The 20,901-nt window shown below is 44.7% G+C and overlaps 1 protein-coding gene across 3 annotated transcripts in view; it reads left to right on the forward strand.

The window, feature by feature from the left end:
• The window catches only part of RIPOR2 (RHO family interacting cell polarization regulator 2), a 205,629-nt gene that overhangs the window by 166,448 nt on the left and 18,280 nt on the right, over positions 1-20,901 (forward strand). Inside the window, exons 8-15 of one of the 3 annotated variants that reach the window (XM_007457012.1) lie at positions 5,477-5,520; positions 6,977-7,102; positions 7,422-7,570; positions 8,910-9,039; positions 10,030-10,176; positions 13,948-14,625; positions 17,566-17,750; positions 20,233-20,401. In XM_007457012.1, the coding sequence (XP_007457074.1) occupies positions 5,477-5,520; positions 6,977-7,102; positions 7,422-7,570; positions 8,910-9,039; positions 10,030-10,176; positions 13,948-14,625; positions 17,566-17,750; positions 20,233-20,401 (1,628 nt within the window). Of the gene's footprint in view, positions 1-5,476; positions 5,521-6,976; positions 7,103-7,421; positions 7,571-8,909; positions 9,040-10,029; positions 10,177-13,947; positions 14,626-16,400; positions 16,925-17,565; positions 17,751-20,232; positions 20,402-20,901 lie in introns of those variants that run through there. The other 2 variants (XM_007457011.1, XM_007457013.1) reach the window with 2 other exon arrangements.

Raw genomic sequence — 20,901 nt, forward strand, 5'->3', positions numbered from 1 at the left:
TTCCTCCTTTTTATAGAGCGGGGTGCCATCTCCGCCTAGCTCCTTGAAGTGTGATGACATCACACACTGTTTTTATTTTCCTTGCAAAGATATTGGGCCACTCTCTCTCACCCCTCCCCACTTATGTTAATTTATTGATGCTCCAGAACCTTCTCGTCCCGAGACTTGGCTACATACTTAAATATTTACTGTGACAGGATCTCAAACATACACAAACATGGAAGAATATTATAAGGAACTCCCATAGACCCATCACCTCCATTTAATAATTAGCAAGATTTTGCCACCTTTGCTTCATCTGTTTTCTTGTCTTTGTTTTTCCTTTGATGAAATAAAACCCAGATGTAGGAGTCTCTCCCTGTAGACTGCGATGTGCCTCTCTTAAAGAATAGGGACATCTTATGATAGGGACACCACAGTACCAAGTATTATCACTTCTAATAAAATGAATATGCCTTTGTTATGAATCCATTCCATTAGCAAATGACCTGGTGGTCTCAAAAGTGAGTTATACAGTTGTTCAAATCAGGATTCAAATGAGGTCCATGCATTATCATTGGTCGTTAGATATCTCTTTCCAGTTTCCTTTCATCAAAAACAGACACCTCCTTGTTTTTTTCCTACCACTGACTTGTCATGTTGAAGCTGTTGTCACTTTCATCATGTTGTCACTGTTGTACAGAATGTTCCACGTTCTAGACTTGTCTGTTGGCTTCTTGGTGGTGTCAGTTAGTTTGTTCCTTTATGTTCTACTTTCCTATAAACGACCTACCAACTTCTTTATTTTTAAATGTTTTTTAGTGTTAAACCCACATAGGACTGTGCATTTTCCTCTTTTTCCCAGTGCCTTTCTGGTGTTGACTCCAGGAAGTCCTACTCTTAAAGCATTGTACTGCAAGCATCTTCAGAACAAAAAGAAGCTCTAGTTGTAGAAAATGGAGCATCCTTCAGGTGTTGTCAGATTTACAACTCAGTGGCCAACAGGGCTTCAGATGAGCAGCCATCACAGCGAGTCCATCTTCCTTCTGAGTTTGGGCCACTCACCCACTCACCGCAGGGAGAAGGGCTAGTTTGTGTGCCTTTCCTTTTCTGAGGTTTCTTAGCAGCTGGATCCCTGGGTTGCTAATGGGGATTTAATCACCCTTTTGTCTGCTTTTTGCCATTAAGGGAGTAGAAAAGGGGCGCTTTTTTTTTAAGTGCTCGACAGGAGAGCTTAATTTTCCAATGAGTCACCTAACTCAGGAGGCAAAGTGTTCTGTCAAGTGTGATGCCCATAGAGCTGCTCTGGTTGAGTGTACCTGCAATCAACATGACCTTGACCCTCAGCTGCCCACATGGCTGCGTTCTTCTCTCCAGCAGATCTCGTAGTGAATCAGTCTGTTATTCAGTATGAAGTCTCAATACTTACTTTACTACTGAGACGGGACATCTGTGCTTTTTCAGTTTTTTAGGTCCTTTCTCTTCACTGTGGGTCCTCACTGAGTCAGTGGTTCTAAAACCACTCAGGCCCTACCCCCATCTCAGCAAGTCAGAGCAGGGCCCTGGCACCAAGGAGCTCCACAGCTCTCTTTCCAGCATTCTCTCATTCTAAGGCAGGGGTTACAATGGGAAGCCGTCCTCTTCCCTGTTTCCCTCCCCCAAGATAGGTGGGTGGCACCCTTCGGGTATATTTTTCATCCTCGGGATGATTCTGTCAGCAGCCTGCTTCTGGAAAACCACTGCCCTGAGTCAGTGTTTAGCAGAAAACACTTCTCTCTCCTTCCCCTAACTCTCGGGCACCCTCCACGCAGGCTAGCACAGTCTGGGGTCTTACAGCTGAGAGAAATTCCCATCATGCCTCTTCTCACTGTTAATACAAGCAGTACCGTATTTCCCCTATTTCTGATGCTCACTATTATCAAACTCACCAATTTGGGGTGAGTTGGCAATTTCCCCATTTTGTCGATGGGGAGTGGGGTTAAGTGACTTGTCCCAGAAGTCACACGGTATGTTGGAGTCAAACTGGAAACTGAATTCCAGAGCTCGTGGCTCCCAGTGCATTCCCGTCCCCCAGCCCCATATGAGGAGGGAAGTTCTAACAAAGGTGAACAGATACTATAAACTATTGCTCACAACATGTTCTTGTCTATGGGACGGTAGTCTTCCACCCAGCACACAGGCACCCAGGAGTGGGTGGGAGGAAAGGGACAGCCACCCACCAGACCTGGACCTCAGGCCTGAGGGTCAGTGAGGATGCTCTGGGGGCCCTACCATCCACCGGGGGGCCTGGCTGCCCAACTAAAGAACGGCTCTGGATTATGATGGGCTGTCATGACGGATGGGCTCAACTTGCTGCCGCCCCTGCTATTCCAGCTCTACCCTCAGCGTGGTTCTCTCTTTCCTGCCCGACGGGCTTCCCTGGCTTCTGTCTGGGTTCAGGGTTTCTCCAAGGGGGGTCACTCAAACCTGCAAGTGATCCTCCTTTTTCATTATTGATTTATCTCACTTCCACTTTCCTAATCTAACATGAAAACTTGAACTATTTCTATGAAGCCTTTCAGGGGTAACACCCCTGTGGAAATCTTCCTCTCTCTTGATAAAAGGGAGCCTCTCACGCTGCCAAGAAATCTTGCATCTTTGCAGTTACCTACTTTCTTATCTGTTATTCATTCTGGTAAAAAAAAAAAAAATTACCACCCCCAACATACATAGTGACACAAGCTGAGGATCTTTCATAATATCCTCAGACCTGGTAAGCCAGCTTCCTCCTGCCACACCCTTCCCCAACACACAGACAGCAATCATTCTGTGGGGTTTTGGAGGGGCGGGGTAGGTGATGATGGTATAGACAATTGAGCCTGCTGTTGGCCAGGCTCTTGGCTGCATCCTAGTGAATGGTCTCTGGCCTTGACTTCCACACAGTCTACTGGAGACAGTGGTTGCATGAGCCAGTCCAATCTAATTCCATGGAATAAATGATCTACTGGATCAATAATGTGGCCAATTGCTTCGATGCCTGGGGGGCGGGGGGGTGGCAGGAGGGGGCGCAAACGGTGCCACCCGCCTATCTTGTGGGAGGGAAATGGGGAAGAGGAAGGCTTCCCGCTGTAACCTCTGCATTCGAATGAGAGGACCCTGGGAAGAGAGTTGTGGAACTCCTCGATGCCAGATTTTGAAGAGGGTCCAACGCCAGGCTAAAGAGGGAGCACCAGGCCCATCCACCAATTTGCAGACGGAAAGACGTGGTCTGTTACAGAAAACCACTTCTCCTCCCAGGTGTTACCTGCTTCATATTAAGTTCCAGGCAGTGTGTATATCCAAAAGTCTGTGTTGGCACCTGCAGCTTTTAGGGCAGGTCCGGCCTTGGGAGAGGGGACATCTACCAGGGAGCTAGTAAATCTGCATTATTTCTGCCTGGTCAGTAAATCAGTCAGTCCTGTAATGGGAGCGCCTATCTATTCAGCTGTCTGGCTGTTTTCCTTGGAGTAGAAAGTGTCACTTCCTTAGCTTCAGAATCGATCCCCCCCAGTGCTAAAATTGTCACGAATATCCAACCAGCCTTTTCTCTGTGTATACGCTGCCTGCCAACATGTGTGATCTTTTTTATCTTTGGAAAGGAAGATCCTCACAGAACTAGAAAAAAAGGCGGCACATTCTTCTGGCAGAATGGTCCCTGAGCAAAAGAAGAACAGGGTGGGCGGTTGCAGACTGTAGCATCTGGGCCTTCGGAATGAGGTCATGGAAGAGCTGTTTAATCAGTAATAGATGTTTACAGTAAAACATCCACAAGGTGCAGGAAGATGCACCATGGAGATTAAAGTCCCCTCAGCCCCTCCACTTGCCCATGCTCATCCCTGGGTGCTAAACCCCCATGATGGTTTTTGGAGTGGCCATAATGAAAGCTTTGTAGACAGTGCAGCAGTAATCCCCAAACTGCTGAGAAAACACGAAACTTTCCCCAACTGAAAATCCCAACAGGCCTCAGACCAGAGTCTGAAAGAAACCTGGCCAGGTTTAAAAGATACAAGGCGGTAACTCTAATTGACCCACGGTTAGTTTCAATTCTGCAATCAGTACCATGAGTGGCTTACATTAGCAGGTAGGACTTGAAGAATCATAGCACAGCCCCAGGCCTGTTTTTGCCTGTCTACTGCCACGTGCCACGTTATGGTTATAATCAGAGTATCAGAGTGATACCCCCTCAAGCATTGCCAAAAAATTTTGCTTTAATAACATGAGCTGAGAAGCTCAAAAACATCACTACCAAGTAGCTTTCTCCCATCTGGATAAGTTCTTCCAATATGAAATTTCTGGTGATTTTGAAAGGAAAAAAGAAAAATAAAAACTCTCAAAGGATTTTCCCCTTTACTCTCCTTTATCCAGCACTGATATCAGATCAGTTTTTTAGGTTTTTTGTTTTGTTTTTTAACCAGGCTTCCACTGTAATTGCATAGGTATGTAAATAGGCGGTAGATAAATCCTGAATATTCTGCAGAGGTTTTTTTTTTTTTGGTTTTTTTTTTTTTAAAACATCTTTATTGGAGTATAATTGCTTTACAATGGTGTGTTAGTTTCTGCTGTATAACAAAGTGAATCAGCTCTACATATACATATATCCCCATATCTCCTCCCTCTTGTGTCTCCCTCCCACCCTCCCTATCCCACCCCTCTAGGTGGTCACAAAGCACCGAGCTGATCTCCCTGTGCCATGTGGCTGCTTCCCACTAGCTATTTTACATTTGGTAGTGTACATATGTCCATGCTACTCTCTCACATCGTCCCAGCCCACCCTTCCCCCTCCCCGTGTCCTCAAGTCCATACTCTATGTCTTCTGCAGAGGTTTTTAAAGAGTGTTTAGGACTTTATTAGCATTGGTATATCCAGCCAATTGTGATTTATAAAGATCAGTCGATTGTGCTTTTTTTCAGAAGTATTAAAAACAAAAGACTAATCCTCCAGAAAATTATTAGTGAAAATTGGCTTCTTTAATTCTGCTCTTATTTCAGTAAATCTTTTAAGAGGCTTGTTATGTTCTACTTGTTAGTGGAAACTGGTCCTCAATGGACCGGCTCCGTGGATGGAGAGGTGTGACGAACTGGTGAGTTGCTGCCATCTACTGACAGAGAGTGGTAACAGCAGGTGCCTTTTTAGGCCTCCCTGGACCTTCTCTATCATCTTAACCCTGGCATAGCCCGTTGAGACTGGTGCAAAGCAGATTCATCCGTCCCACAGTCTCACAACTTAACGGGGCTCTTCCTAGAAAGAACAGTCTTCTCTGCCCCAGAGAGCACCTCTCCCATCACCCCAGCAAGGAATATCCTCTCTTGCTGTGATAGATGGAATTCCCAACAATAGCTATACCCACAGTTGTTCCCCAGAAACTATTATATGAGTTTTCACAAAGGCCTGACACTTTGAGTCTTATCAGTGTGCCAGTGTGGGTTTATAAAGAGAGGAAATAAATTCTGCACCTCTGATCCCAGTTGCTTGCTTACAGGTCTGGCTGGTTTTGCTCGCCTCTGCCCTGGAGATCAATATGAAGTAAGTGTGGTGTCGTCGGTCTGGGTGTCGGACTTGAGAGGCAGGAGTCAGCTGTCATTATTTTGCTTCTTCAATTTTTTTTTACAATTTTGAAAAAGAAATTTGAGCCAATAAGTAATTTTGGAGATTAGTGTAAGACCTCCCATATACGGGTCACCTAGACAACCAGTTTTTAACGTTATGTCACATTTGCTTTATTATTATTAATACTATTATTGTTAATACTATTGTATTATTGTTAATTATTATTGTTAATACTATTAACAGTTATATAGTATTATTATTAATACTATTATTAATACTATTATTAATTACTATTATTATTAATACTATTATTGTTGTTCAAAATAGTTGCTGAACTATTTTAGATTAATGCACAGGTATCATGACCCTTCACCCCTAAATTATTTTCCTGAGGGAATTTCCTGGCGGTCCGGTGGTTAAGACTTGGCACTTTCAGTGCCTTGGCCCAGGTTCAATCCCTGGTTGGGGAAGTAAGATCCTGCAAGCAGTGCGGCACAGCCAAAAAAAAAATTATTTTCCTGAATGTGGAAAGACATTCTCTCATATAAACGTTGTACAGTTCTCTACACCAACAAACTTAGCACTGGCCCTTTAGCTAATGTCATTTGATGTACAATCTATATTCATATTTTTCCAAGTGTCCCAATATTGTACTTGATAGCAGTTTTTTTTTCCTGATGCAAGATCCAATCCAGGATTATGACTACTCAAAAGTATCATGATTGAAGAATAATAGAATCTAGATCTTTCTTTATAAAAATATACTCCATAAAAGTAAAAAAGCTTTTTATCTTTTCCCTCTTCAGAAGGGAACTTACATAATGATTTCATCTAACTATCTCCTCCAAAACCTTCTATAATCATTCATCTTGGCCGGGGGTGGTGAGGGGGAATGTGTCTTCCCCTAAGCAGTAAAGCTGTCTGACTGAGGAGAAACTGCACACCCTCCCCCCAGAGTGTGTCAGATTTCAAAATCCTTGTCCAGACCTGTCTCCCTTATCCACAAGAAGGATGCCCTACTTCTTGCTTCTGGACACTAAGTAGATTTTAGCTGATGGTTCCTTGTCTTTCTGAAGGAGCTGGGGAGTATGGAGAATTAATCCAGTGGTTGTTCTACTGAAGGAGAACTAACGAGAGAAAGAGCTGAGCCAAAGGGCACGATGCAGTGACCTTGCTCTAAAGAAAGCCCTTCATACGCTCTATCCTAGAGAAACAGAACTTAACCCCTTTGAAAGCCCTTCCCGGCTGGTGCTCTGCTCCACGCCCCCTGCCAGGGAATTTGGAAGAAGCGACAGTCAGTGGGTGTCATGAGGATGCTGGAGAAGGGGAGGAACAGTAGCTGCTGTATTTACTCGCCTTTTTCATCCTGGTGTTTGGTGGGAAGGCGGGTGAGGGCCGTGGAACCTGAGGGCCCTTTGGTGTCTTTCCCCAGATTTTCATGAAGTATGGCCGACAGAGGTGGAAACTGAAAGGCAGAATAGAAGTAAATGGCAAACAGACCTGGGATGGAGAAGAAATGGTGTTCCTGCCCCTGATAATTGGATTAATTTCCATCAAGGTACAATATCGTCATTGCAGTTTGTTGTCTTTGCTGGTGCCACGGCTGGATGGTCCCTCGTGGAGACCTGTGCCCGTGATTTCTGCCTGCTGCCCCTCCAGCCCACAGACCTCTGTATGTACTGCAGGTACATCAGAAGACTTGCCCTCGTGTCAGAGCAGGCGATGGAAATGTGAGATGGGCTTGGGAAACATCCACCTCTGATTTCAGATATGGTTCTGAAATGCCTGCCCTGGCCAAGAAGAACAAAGGAGAGAGTAACCTGGCTTCGTCCTCTGCACTCCTGTAAGGCCTTTCTTACCTCTCCCTCTCTCCCCAGGTCACAGAACTCAAAGGGCTAGCAACTCATCTCCTGGTCGGCAGTGTGACCTGCGAGACCAAAGAGCTGTTTGCAGCCCGACCTCAGGTGGTGGCTGTGGACATCAATGACCTTGGCACCATCAAACTCAACCTGGAAATCACCTGGTAGTAAGTTGCCCCTTTCAATATCATCATGATAGAAACAAGTGCTGTAGGCTCGTGCTGTCCCAAGGGTGGCGTGTGGACCATCAGAATCACTGGGGAGCTTGGTACGAAAGCAGAGTCTCAGGCCCCACCCCAGACTCGCTGTGTCAGAATCTTTCAGGGCCCAGGAATCTCTTGAATAAGCTGGGTGACGTTCACACAGGTTAAGGGAGCGCCCTCTGCCGTCTCACTACTCTCCTCTTCAACTTCCTATTTTTAAATATTTTATTCTGTCTTGTCCCCTCCTTCTCAACCTTCAGATGTGTATACAGAAGTATATCTCTCACGTCCACTAATCTGAAAGAAAATAACTGTCCAGTATGAGATATTTTATCCACAGAAAGATCCTGATTCTCGCTATGCTGTTTTAATTGCTTAAGCCCTCTTTATCTCAGATACCTGACACTGCTTTGGAAATTTTTGGAGATCCTTAGTCTCTCCACACTCTATATACTGAAACAGAATATTTCCAAAGGGCCAGAGATACCTTTTGTCAAAGCAGGGAACTTAAAAGTGGTTTTCTGAAGTCACCCCATGAGAAAGGTCATGATAAGCTATTAAATACTGGTTGCTCACAACATCTGATCTTATGCCCCTGGTATATTACCAAGTAACTAGGACATGTTCAGTATTAATGTTTGGGGCCACCTTTACAATATCGAGGGTCAGGCATGGAAGCAGCAAAGACATGTTGCCTTGTTACTGGAACAGTGTCCACAGCTTTTGCCCAGCCCATCTCTCCTCGTAACTTGTAATGATTGACGTCTCAAATGCAAGATCAGTGCTTCTGCTGGAGGAGCACATGGCATGCTGATAAATGGCATCATTGTGAACAGACTGTTATCCTCTCAGTCACACAACAGGCTCTGGGTCCACTGAAAGGAATAGGAGAGTTTTCTGTAGAACCGAACAATAATCTGTTGCTCTCTTGTATCATTAAAGCGTCTGCCCTTGCAAAGCTCCAGGAATTTTTACAGACTTCTTCAACGTCTCGTGTTGGGACAAACATTAATACATTTGTGTCTCTAATACGAATGAGGAAACAAATTTATCTGGTGTGCAGGCGTGCACATAAATTGTGCTTAAAGCTGTGATGATAATCTGGGGTCCCTTGGGTGAGTCTAGACCCTGTTTTCTGCTGTTACCTTGGTTTGTTTGCTGACAGACCAATTTGGCCAAAACCAGCCCAGTTCCCACTGGTTTGAGTTTATGTTAATATAATGAGGTGCTTTCTTGGCCTGCGGACCGGTGATTATAGGTGACTTTAACAAACGTGTGTTCATGGGGACCTGTTGTTTTGCAGTCCGTTTGACGTGGAGGACATGACCCCATCCTCAGGCGCTGGGAACAAGGCAGCCGCCCTCCAGAGAAGAATGTCCATGTACAGCCAGGGCACCCCAGAAACGCCCACCTTCAAAGACCACTCCTTCTTTGTAAGTTCAGTGTGATTTCTAGAGGAGAAATGATGAGCCTGAGGCAGTGCTTGCACCCAGGGTTTGAAATGCTTAATATACGGTGTTAGGGAGTCTCTATAATTCCTAATACAGTTGTCCCTCAATATCCGAGAGGGATTGGTTCCAAGAACCCCCCTTTGATACCAAAATCCTAGGATGCTCGAGTCTGTTATGTTAAATGGCATAGTGTTTGCACATAACCTATGCACATCCTCCCGGATACTTTAGATCACCTCTAGATTACTTATAATACCTAATGCAATATAAATGCTATGTAAATAGTTACCAGCAAATTGGCAAATTCAAGTTTTGCTTTTTTGGAACTGTCTGGAATTTTTTTCTTTTTTCTTTTTTCTTTTTTTTTTGCGGTACGCGGGCCTCTCACCTCTGCGGCCTCTCCCGTCGCGGAGCACAGGCTCCGGACGCGCAGGCTCAGCGGGCATGGCTCACAGGCCCAGACGCTCCGCGGCACGTGGGATCTTCCCGGACCGGGGCACGAAACCGCGTCCCCTGCACCGGCATTCGTACTCTCAACCACTGCGCCACCAGCACGAAACCGGTCCCCTGCACCGGCATTCGTACTCTCAACCACTGCGCCACCAGGGAAGCCCCTGGAATTTGTTTTTCATGGATGCATAACCCTTGGATACGGAGGGCTGACTGTAATGTCATCTTCAAGTTCACCCTAAGCACATGGTGACTGAGGAAAGCACATTCCGAGATGTCTGTGGCCACCCGCGCACAGGTGGTAAACCTCCTGTGGCTCTCCTGTCCTCTCCCCCAACTTAACCTGTTGCTTGGTAAACACACGTAGACTTTTCTGCACATTCTCTAAGATCAGACTTTTAAAGAAGTGGGTGTAAATAATGGCCTCCTTGTTTTAATCAGAAATGCTCGGTAAAAAGCTGACAAAAACATGGTAACCTGCTGCTTTCCACTAACTCCCCCATTTTGCTTTGACTTCTGAAGAGATGGTTGCACCCTTCACCAGACAAGCCAAGGCTGTCTGTCTTGAGTGTCTTGCAAGAGTCTTTCTTTGCCAAGTTGCACCGCAGCCGCTCTTTCAGTGACCTGCCCTCCCTCAGGCTGAGACCCAAGGCCGTGCTAGAGTTTTATGTGAGTGTGTGTGGCCCGCCTGGGTGTGACGTGCTTGCTGTAGGGGGCTTGTGGCATGTGGCCTTTGGCATGGCTCTTGTTTTATCTTCTCTCTCGCTCATTGGCTAACAGTTACAGGCCTCCTGTCCCTGGGTGGGAAATTTGGGCATGCATGCGCCTCTGTGAGAGAGGCCGTTTGTCCTTCCCTGCTCATCATCTCTGCTTTTGTGCTGTGACTTTTCTGTGCTGTGGCAAAGATATCCATGGTAACAATATTGTCATTTAAAAAAAAATACAATTGCACTCAAGGTCAAAGAAGATTTTCGTTCACAAGTTAAGCTAATGTATCACTAATAGCAATCTTTACAGTTGTAGCCTTCAAAACCTGGCATTGGATTTAAACCAATTTTCCCAAAACTATTTTTATTGAAAGAGGTTCTTAGCCTTAATTTATTGTATTGTTTGCTAGTTTTATACCATCGAAGTAAAAGAAGCTCTTTAATTTGCAATCAGGAATGTAATAGGTAACCTACATTATATGTGTTATCCATTACGTCACAAGAGAATACGCATACACATATGTACATACATACCTGGAATGTTCTGCCGTTTACAGACATATAAAAGTAATCTTTGAATGTCCAGAGAGGAAAGGGTTAAAAGTCTTCTGGTTAATAATAATAATAACTGTTATACTCCAATAAAGATGTTTAAAAAAAAAAGTGCACCTCGAGACTAACTGGCAAAGCCTAAATTAGTAGAGAGACTGATTATAGAGGAGTTTGAAATAGATTTTTTTAAATCACTTTCAAGTACCCACTCTGCATTCTCAAATGAGGTAAAAGAATGTTGCATTAGTAAGATATCTTTTAAAATATACTTTAAATAAAAGTTAAAAATAGATTTATTTTTCTTTCTAAATGACTACTTGAAACGCATTTTTTCTTTTTCTTCCAAAAAAAAAAAAATAAATCAATAACCATCCAAAAAATAATAATAATAATTGCATCTTATTCATTGGATTAAAAACACAGGTGAAATGGACCAGGCTAAACTCTAGTGGAGTTTTCACGGAAAATGGGAAAGATATGCACGTGCCAGAGAAGAGTAGAGCTGATGCAATAACTGTCAATGTCATGTGTGTATTCATGCTCATACGCTGCAAGTTGGAGGGTGTGGAGATGGTTAGTAGAGATTTTAATTGCATCATGTAAACAAGAGCAAGATTAGAAAAGAATGTGATGGCTTCCTATAGCCTTTTGGATAAACGCAAACTCCTCGGAGCAGCCGTTCCATTCCGGCCCAGTTTTCCAGGCCCACCTCTCGTCTCTCCAGGCTTCATTCTCTGCCTGACTGCCCCCCCCGCCGACCCCGAGCCCCCCTCACTGTCCTCCACATGCACCCTCCCTCTCAAGAGCTCCCACAGCCTGTTGTTCCTTCTAGGACGCACTTCCTCCTCCTTCTGCCCTTCTCCGCATTTTCCAGAGCTGAGTTCCAGACCCTCTCTCTCCTGAGCAGCCACCACCCCCTGCCGGGGCTCCTACCACCCTGCAGCATCCCTACATCACCCCTCAGTTACAGCACGCCTTCCCCATGTGCCCGTTTATAGGCTCGCGCTCTTGGCAGGCTGTACGTCCCCTTCAGCAGGGCATCTCAGTCTAACTGGATATTTGCCACTTAAGTACATGCAAATTGGGTTTGGGAATGTGAGACTTGAGAGAAAGGAGTTTGGAATTTAAATAAGAATCGTGACCACCAGGCCGGCTCCTTACTTAGCCAGCGCCTCCCGCCTCCCTCAGAGCTGCTCGGAATGTGTGTTCTGAAGACGAGCTGAGGCTGGGCAGGAGCGCTAAGAGGACCCAGGGCTTCTGTGAGATCCCCAGGGGACCCCACGGAGGAAGTGCAGGGAGCAGGACTCAGCCTTCCCCCGTCCCTCCCCAGAAACTTCCTTTTTTTTCTGTCCTGGAGATATAAAGCATGTTCGGGGGGGAAAAGGGGGGTGCAGATACAGGAGGAAGGAAACTGAAGTTAAGGAGGCTGGAAGTAGTGGGTCGCACGGGGACCCACCCCCTCCCCGTCCCCGCCCAAGGACGGTCCCTGGAACTCCCTCCCCCTCCTCCCCCGCCCCCCCAGGACTCTGGAGCACAGTTCAATAATCACTAATCCAGGAAAACATTCTCACTTTTCGAGGCAAAGAAACTGAGCCTGCAGGTTACTTGAGTGCCCCAGTGACACATCCTTTTACTCATCCTGTGGTTAAAGTAAAAAACCTTCCAACCAGATGAGAATGGAGAGTTTGAGTTGAAACTGCATGTATTGGGAGCTGGTGGCCCAGATCCAGCAGTGATGGGACCATGGACGCTGCTGGAGGAGGATGGGGAGCCTCTTTCTGTCTGCTCCCCATTTCACTTGCTGTAACATTTTTGTTTTCTGGGCTAATTCCCAGCACTATCGTGATCATTCATTGTTTTATTTATTTATTTATTTATTTTTTTTTTTAATTTTTATTTTTTTTGCGGTACGTGGGCCTCTCACTGTTGTGGCCTCTTCCGTTGCGGAGCACAGGCTCCGGACGCGCAGGCTCAGCGGCCATGGCTCACGGGCCCAGCCACTTCGCGGCATGTGGGATCTTCCCGGACCAGGGCACGAACCCACGTCCCCTGTATCGGCAGGCGGACTCTCAACCACTGCGCCACCAGGGAAGCCCTATTATTTTTTTTTGGCCGCACCACGCAGCGTGCGGGATCTCAGTTCCCCCACCAGGGATCGTGGAGCCCACGCCCCCTGCAGTGGAAGTGCGGAGTCCTAACCACTGGACTGCCAGGGAGTTCCCTCATTGTTTTATGTATAATTAAAATAGGTACTTACCTTTACTTAAACAATCAATTCTGGAATTCAAGAGAGAGTATTCATTTTGAAGGAGTTGATCTCAAATAACTAAAAAATTTTCACACAGAGCAACATTTAGCACTTCGCCAAGACCACTGTGTCAGGAAAGGTGACTTAGAAATTGCTTTAACGCCTCTGCATAAACAAATTATCTTGGTTACCTGGATGTTTCTGACCTCTGTCTTCTGAGTTCTGCTTCACGGATCACAGAGCCTGGGGCTGCCTGACAGACCACTTTGGGATTTCTAGACACCCTGGGAGCTCTGGGGTTTGCAGCCCTGGAAGATAGTTGTTCAGTTTATCAGTCTTTTTCTCCTCTTTTTATAGAAGCTCTGTGCACGTATTTCTGGTCTTGAATTGTTTGTGGCATGGTTACTGAATTAATAAAACTTTTTCCAGGGCTTGGGATTTGTGGGTAGAGATTTTCAAAAAATAATTTTATGAGAACTGAAGCAGAACAAAGCATCACATCTTTTGAGTGAAATAGCAAGAATGTTGTAAAGTCTTTTAAGATCGATGCCAAAAAACAAAAAAATCAAAACAAAACAAAAAAAAACGGTGGTGCTATTCTTAACTATGGCTGCCAAATATTGTGAGATCCTGGGATTTGGGAAACAAGCACCACTCCCCTGCCTCCAACCTCTTCTTTTGAAAAATGTCAAACCTGAGAATAGTGCAATGAACTTTCACCTAGATTCAACAATGGTAATAGTGTTTTTAAAGGCTTGTTTTCTTTTGCCACGCATGTGCGCGCACACACACACACAAAATCAACAATACAATGTTAATATCATGAAAGGTCTGTTTTTAAAATTTTAATTGTCTTACATTTTGTCTGGAAATGAACCATGCCAAATGCATCACTTGTATTTAAAATCGTAATGATTTGCCTTTTATCCGCAGTCGAATCTACCTGATGACATCCTTGAAAATGGGAAGGCAGCTGGGGAGAAAATGCCACTGTCCCTCAGCCTCAGTGACCTGCCCAATGGGGACTGCACCCTCTCCCACAGCCCAGGCGGCCCTCTCCCCAGCGCGTGCTCGGCAAATCCAGAAATCACCATCACCCCCGCAGATCTGAACCGCGACAGCCCCTCCTCCCAGAATGAGGGCCTGGATGACTCCAGCTCGGCCTCTTCCAAGAGCTCCTTGGGAGAAGGCTCAGAGCCCAGGCCCTTCCGGGAGGAAGAGACCGAGGGGCCCGGGAAACCCGAGGCCTGCAGAGCACCCGCGGGTGCCCGGACGGAGCGCCTATTCCTGGGGAAGGGTGTCGCAGAGGCCCTTCTGCAAGAGTCTGACGAGGCCTCTGAACTCAAGCCCGTGGAACTGGACACTTTTGAAGGAAACATCACGAAGCAGCTGGTCAAGAGGCTCACCTCGTCAGAGGTGCCGGCAGCCACCGAGAGGCTGCTCTTTGAGGGCTCTGTCAGTGGAGAGTCCGAAGGCTGTAGATCCTTCCTAGATGGAAGCTTAGAGGATGCCTTTAATGGGCTTTTCCTTGCATTAGAACCACATAAAGAGCAGTATAAAGAGTTTCAGGATCTGAACCAAGAAGTCATGCACTTGGATGACATTCTAAAAGTAAGTACATTTTTAGGGAAATTGGCTTAGGTCTGGAGACAGGTATCTTCAGCCAACATTCTATTTAAAACAGCCTTTTTTTTTTTTTTTTAATCCTGCCCCATCACAGGATCAGTAGATAATCATCACGTAAATGACACTGATTTTTAATACTAGTAGCATATATTTATTTTCCTGACAACTGATCAACTTAAGGAAAATGATTAGAAGTTAAATTAACAGCTCTAGAGAACGTCTAAATTCCCTCAGTCCCTAAGTTCATCATTCAGATCCCAAATGTGAAATGGTGGCCTTTTGGGCATCATAATCTCATTGAGATGCTCCTGGAGAGGGTACCTCTCTGAGTATCAGGGAAGCAGGAAAGCCCTCCATGGTTGAAGACAGAGTTAGGCAGTACAGATGTGAGAGCCACGGGCATCTCTCCCCTGCCCAGGGCGCCACCTCCTGGAGGATTCCCTTCTCTGCAATTGGCCCAGATCGGTGAGTCGGAACCCCAGATAATCACCCACGAATAATCTAGAAGCCAGAGAACCCTGACTCCACCAGAGTTATCTTCCTCTCTCCTGTTCCTAATCAGACCCCTAGGATAGACATGGGAAGATAGGAGTGAGGGGGTGATTTCCTCTTAGGCAGGAGGTCCTAGCAATGAGATCGTTAATGCTACCCCAGAATGTATCTGTCTCCACTTGGCATACAGATGAAATTTTTAAAAACAAGGCACAAGAAGACAGAACTGGAATTTTTGTCCCGAATCCCACTGCCACTTCTTGTATTCTTTGCTTTGCCACTCTGATTTATAGTGCCATAGAGAAGAGAACTTGGATCTTTTCTCTTGAAAGAGCAGTTCTTTGAGAACCTGTTCTATAAAATAAGCTTGAAAATACGGTGTCAGGGGCAAGTCAACCCACAGCAGGCTGTTGCATCCCTTGGCGTGATGGTTTTAAAATGTGGCCTTCCCCGTGGCATCTGGAACAACTTTCCCAAGGCTTTTCTCAGTCTCGGCCACGCTGACCTATGTCTGGAGGGGACGTCTGCCCAGGGCAGATAATAATTCATGCTCTGACTCCCCACATCCTGTAATGCTCATGACAGATTGATTCAGCTGTAGGTATAGCCTCCAAGCAGTAAGGATGGGCATTCTGAATCTGCTTCCTGTAAAACATAACTCAAAAGCATCTGCTCAGGGCTCATGCATGGAGGCAGTTTGTCCAGCACTGCAGTGAAAACATCTTTTATCCCCTCAACAAGCTCATGTCAGCACAGTTGACCAGATTTTTCTTACTGGGAAAAAAAGTTGTTAAATGTAAAGAGCTGAGACACAATGGATCCACCTAAAGTGAATGCCTCAGATGCCTAGATGCCCCCATTTCCAGGCAGAGTCTAGGGTGCTGATCAGTTGCTCAATCCACCAAGAAGCGCTAAGCAAGTCGTCTGTTAGTCTTATAAAAACCTGGCGGCTATAGGTTTCTTTCCAGAGTAATTATTTCAATCTGCAGTTGTTCCAAAACTATCCCACTACTAAAATCCTTAACTGCCCCTTTCTTTATTTTGATCAGTATTTAAACACATCCATACTGTGCAAGATCAGGTTCTGCAATCTAGCTTAGGGAAGAAGACCCTGAAGTGGGTCGAGTCGGGACTGGCTCCTCCTCTCTCTCTGAGAGGGAAAAAACGGCATTAGAGTTGAGATCTGGGGCAAGTGGCTTTGTCTCCAGCCAGGATTAAAGCATCCACTGGACAAAGCTTTCTCTTTTTTCCCTCCTTCACATTCCTAGGATGCTAAACACCTTGAGGATCAGAAACTAAATGATGCTGCCTCTTGGACGGAGATCACTGAGGGCGAATGAAACAACTCTGATTTAAAAGACTGAAAGACCGTTTCCTATATGCTTTGTCTTGAGTGTCAGAGACTCAGATCCCTGCAAGGCCCTTCCGACCTTGTGTAATGAAGTCAGCAGGGAGTGCCATCTAACTGGATGGAGAACACTGAGTTCTTCTTACTTGCAGAATTTGTCCCATTCAGTAACCCCAGCATCCTCTTGACTATTTGGAAGAACCTCTCTCCATCTCTGTGCCCACAGCAACTGGAATTACCCTGTTTGTACGTTTCTGCTTAATATCCAGCAATGTAGAATTCTGCAGACCATAGAATGGGTTTGCTCACATAATTCCAGGGCCCAGTCAGGGAAGAAATGGAACTTGATCCTTCAAAGAGCCGCAGAGGAAGCACAGCTACTCCTTGTCATGCCCATGCCATTTATTTTCTCCTCGATGCTCAAAGAAAAATTACATGCTGTGAATGTAAAATTAATATTTAAGTGTACTTACCTAGGGAGTATGGATTAAGTGAATTCGAGTAGTTTTCTGTTTCTGGGATTTGTTTTGTGAATCCTTTAGAACAGGTGCCTTAGATAGCTCACCCCTGTCTCAGGACACTAAACATGTTGCCACTTGGAATTAGAGATTGCTTAGTAGTTGGCATTGACTGTGACTCCTTAGATTTGTCTGCCAGTTGCATTTTATTTGGGGTTGAGCATGAGGCGGAGAGAGTATAGCAGTTCTATTTCCCAAAGCCTTCTGATTGTAATATTTTTTAAACTGTTTAAAAATTTCAAACAGAAGTAGAAAGAATCAGATAATGGACCCTGATGTGCCCATCCCCCAGCCTCCACAGTGCTCAATTCATAGCCAGTCTTGTGTCTATTCTTCTGCCTGCTTCCTTCCCTCTGGATTGTTTTGGAACAAATCCTAGATATTGTGTCATTTTATCCACGGTTGTACTTTCTTTTAATAAGACGACTTTAAATGAATTTTTTAATGCCAACAAAAAAAAATAAAAGCTTGAAAAAAAGAAAGTGTCACATCTCCCGCTGGGTGTCTTTGTTGTGTTTCTCCTTCCGAATATGTTGATATTCTCCTTGGTACCTTCTACCTTTGCAGTGCAAGCCAGCAGTAAGCCGAAGCAGGTCTTCCAGTTTAAGTCTTACAGTTGAAAGTGCTTTAGAAAGCTTTGATTTTCTGAACACCTCTGATTTTGACGAGGAGGAGGAGGATGGTGATGAGGTTTGTAACGTTGGAGGAGGTGCTGACTCAGTATTTTCAGACACTGAGACTGAGAAAAATAGGTAAGTCTGAAGTTAGCATCTGCTTCTATTTCTACTGTCATAGCTGGTACAGCAGTTCTTTGTAGCTACCAGACAGGACCTGATACACATCTCCAGGAAGATAAAACATCTCCAGGAAGATACATGAATTGGCTTACAGTTCCTTTTCATTGTTAAGTACAACTTTTAAATATCATTCACCTCTTTTGGTGTTGTTCAAGGAAAATTAAATTGATTTTCTTCCTTATAAATGAAGGGGAGATTTTTGTATGAGTGTGTGTGTATATTTATGTGTATACACATACATCTTGTAGGTTTCAGTGTCTACAACTTGTCCCCAATGTAATTAATTCCAAATTAAGTAGGTATACCATGTTTCTGGAGAACTCTTACTGGATCATCAGTTTGGACCTGGTTCTCCTTGATTTGCATCGTATTTCTAATTTCTTCATTTTGTTAGACTTTGCTTTTCCCACCCCTTATCTCTCCATTCCTTTTGGCCATTGGGTCTTTGCAGTAGATTAAGCTCATCAGTGCCTATATCAAAGCCAGGTTTAAGCCCCGTGGTTCATGTTTTCCTTAGAGCGTAAGAAGAGATGACTGATAACTGCCACTGGATCTGCAGGCCTCCAGCTGGAATGTGGCCTTCTCTAGGATGGGGATGGGACAGAGCAGTGGGAAGGGAGGATAAAGGTGAAATGTTGTCACCTTCTTTCTCCATTGGGCTTTCTTGTATCAAACCACGTATTTAGAGCTAGAGCCTGGGGTCCATTCTGTAAGCACAGTGAACATACTCAGCTCCATCAATTACTGCAAAGAAACAAAATACACAAACACTTTCCCAGAGGAAAAGGTGGGTTTCCATCCATCTTTTCTTTTGACATGTTATATACACTGATTTTCAAGTCACAACAAGCTATGGCTGTTCAACCTTAGCAAACCTCTCTGTGGGTGGTGTTAATATTTTGGAGTTTTGTTGTTCCTGGAGGGTTTCTTCTGCCAAAGTGAAAACAGGAAAAGAAAAAGTGAGAAATAGAATTTATCCTTTGAGCAAACTGGGGGCATAGCAAAGAAAATTTATGAAATGAATGTCATGTTTAAATTATCCTTTTACATTCTACAGTGAGATTTTTCTAACTTGGTTGAATTTGTGAAATGCTTCTTAAACCAAACATCTTGTGTACTTGTTAGCTTATGCTATTAGATGATCGATCAAGGTCAGATTAAACTTTTTTTCTTCTTGCTATAAGAAGCATTTTACCTTTTTTTTTTTTTTTTTTTTGTGGTACGCGGACCTCTCACTGTTGTGGCCTCTCCCATTGTGGAGCACAGGCTCCGGACGCGCAGGCTCAGCAGCCATGGCTCACGGGCCCAGCCGCTCCGTGGCATGTAGGATCTTCCCGGACCGGGGCACGAACCGGTATCCCCTGCATCGGCAGTCGGACTCTCAACCACTGTGCCACCAGGGAAGCCCCAAGAAGCATTTTAAAAACATCATAGCCTTTGTAAATTTTACAGAACATTGCTATTAAATATGTCTAATTTGATCAGTCTTACCGTATGTCATCAGAGGTATTATGGAAAATTGTGGAAATTGTGTGTGTGCTTTAAATATGTGCTGACTACCAGGACACAAGCTGAATGTTTTCCCCTTGGAGGCAAATGTGAATCAGAGTAAGGCATTCAACGCCTCTAAACTCTGGTACATTATCTTTTTAAATTGTGGAGACGGGGAGCATGAAACTAGAAGCCAAAAACTGCCTAGCTGTGTGAACGAGGAAGCTCTGGTTAACACCTCTGCTGGTCATTCCTTCCATGTGTGAAATGAGACTCTTCCCTCCCCCTCGCCCTCCTGCACAGATTCATATTAAGAATAAAATTAAATAATAGGTGCAACAGATTTATTTTTAAATGTAAGTGCCCATCATGATACAACTTTAGACAGTTCAACAGTGGGCTTTACACAAAGCCTGCGAGGCAGAACTAAGTGATACAAATGCCCCTTTTAGCTTTCGTCTGGAGTAGAACATCACGTTTCTTCCTAACAGCTTTCCTTTCTCCTTTTCTTCAAGTAGCAATTGATTTAAGGCCAGGGAAAAGCCTTGACTGATTATTTCTTAATGGTATTGCTCTTGGGAAACCACAGGTTCACAGGACAGTTTAATCCCAGAAAATCTGGCAAACCACTCCGTCAACAGAGCAGGAAAGTGCCACAAAATGAGGGCACATTTCAAAAGACTTCTTGGTGAGCCAACTTTACAGATGGTTCGTTGTGCTTGAGAAGCAAACAGAGAACTCTGGAAACAGTCTGTTTGCAGGATCTTTTTAATATTAGGCAAATTGGTGACCAGGCTTAGTTATAAAATAGTTTTTGAAAGGTATCTCTATTTTTCAAGATAGGCGAGCACAAGACTCTTCTCAGTGGGTGCTGTGATTGAGTTGACCTGTGATTACCATGCAGAAAGAACCAGCTAACATTTCGCTCACCTTCCTGCTTCAACAGTTACAGATCAGTACACCCGGAAGCCAGGGGGCACCTCAGCGAAGCCCTGACTGAGGACACGGGAGTCGGGACTAGTGTGGCAGGAAGCCCCCTCCCATTGACCACGGGAAATGAAAGCCTGGACCTCAGCATCATCAGGCACCTCCAGTACTGCACCCAACTCGTCCAGGTAGGACTGGTGACGGCACTGGGTTTTTAGAGCCCAGGTTGTTGATGCACCAAGAATGAATGTGTGCTTCCTTTTTTGAGTTTTCCCAGGAAAATGAGAATTCAGGAATAAGAGAACCATCCTGCTTTGATTTGACCCAACTCAGAAACTCTGAAAGGCATGGCCATGCTCCCTCAACCCTGGGTTTTCTATCTTAAAACCTAGATCCCCAGACTTTAACGGGTAGTAGGTGACATATAATGTGCTCTTGCTTTCAAATCATTTGATAATAGGTGAGAGTAGTGTGACTTTTTTTTAGATAAGGAATTTGCATTCTGCCATCTACAAGTGGACTCTGAAAGCCAGTATTATTGAACATACGTTAATATGAACCCATCACATGAGCTAGTTTTCTACCACCTGGACAGCTAAAGGCAAAATGCTCCAGAACATAACCACAGTTTCCCAGATCTTGAATAAGTACTTATTAGCAACAAGAAAGAACATTTTACAGGTATTAT

The sequence above is a fragment of the Lipotes vexillifer genome, unplaced genomic scaffold (genome assembly GCF_000442215.2).
Source record: "Lipotes vexillifer unplaced genomic scaffold, Lipotes_vexillifer_v1.1 scaffold1643, whole genome shotgun sequence".
NCBI lineage: Eukaryota > Metazoa > Chordata > Mammalia > Artiodactyla > Lipotidae > Lipotes > Lipotes vexillifer.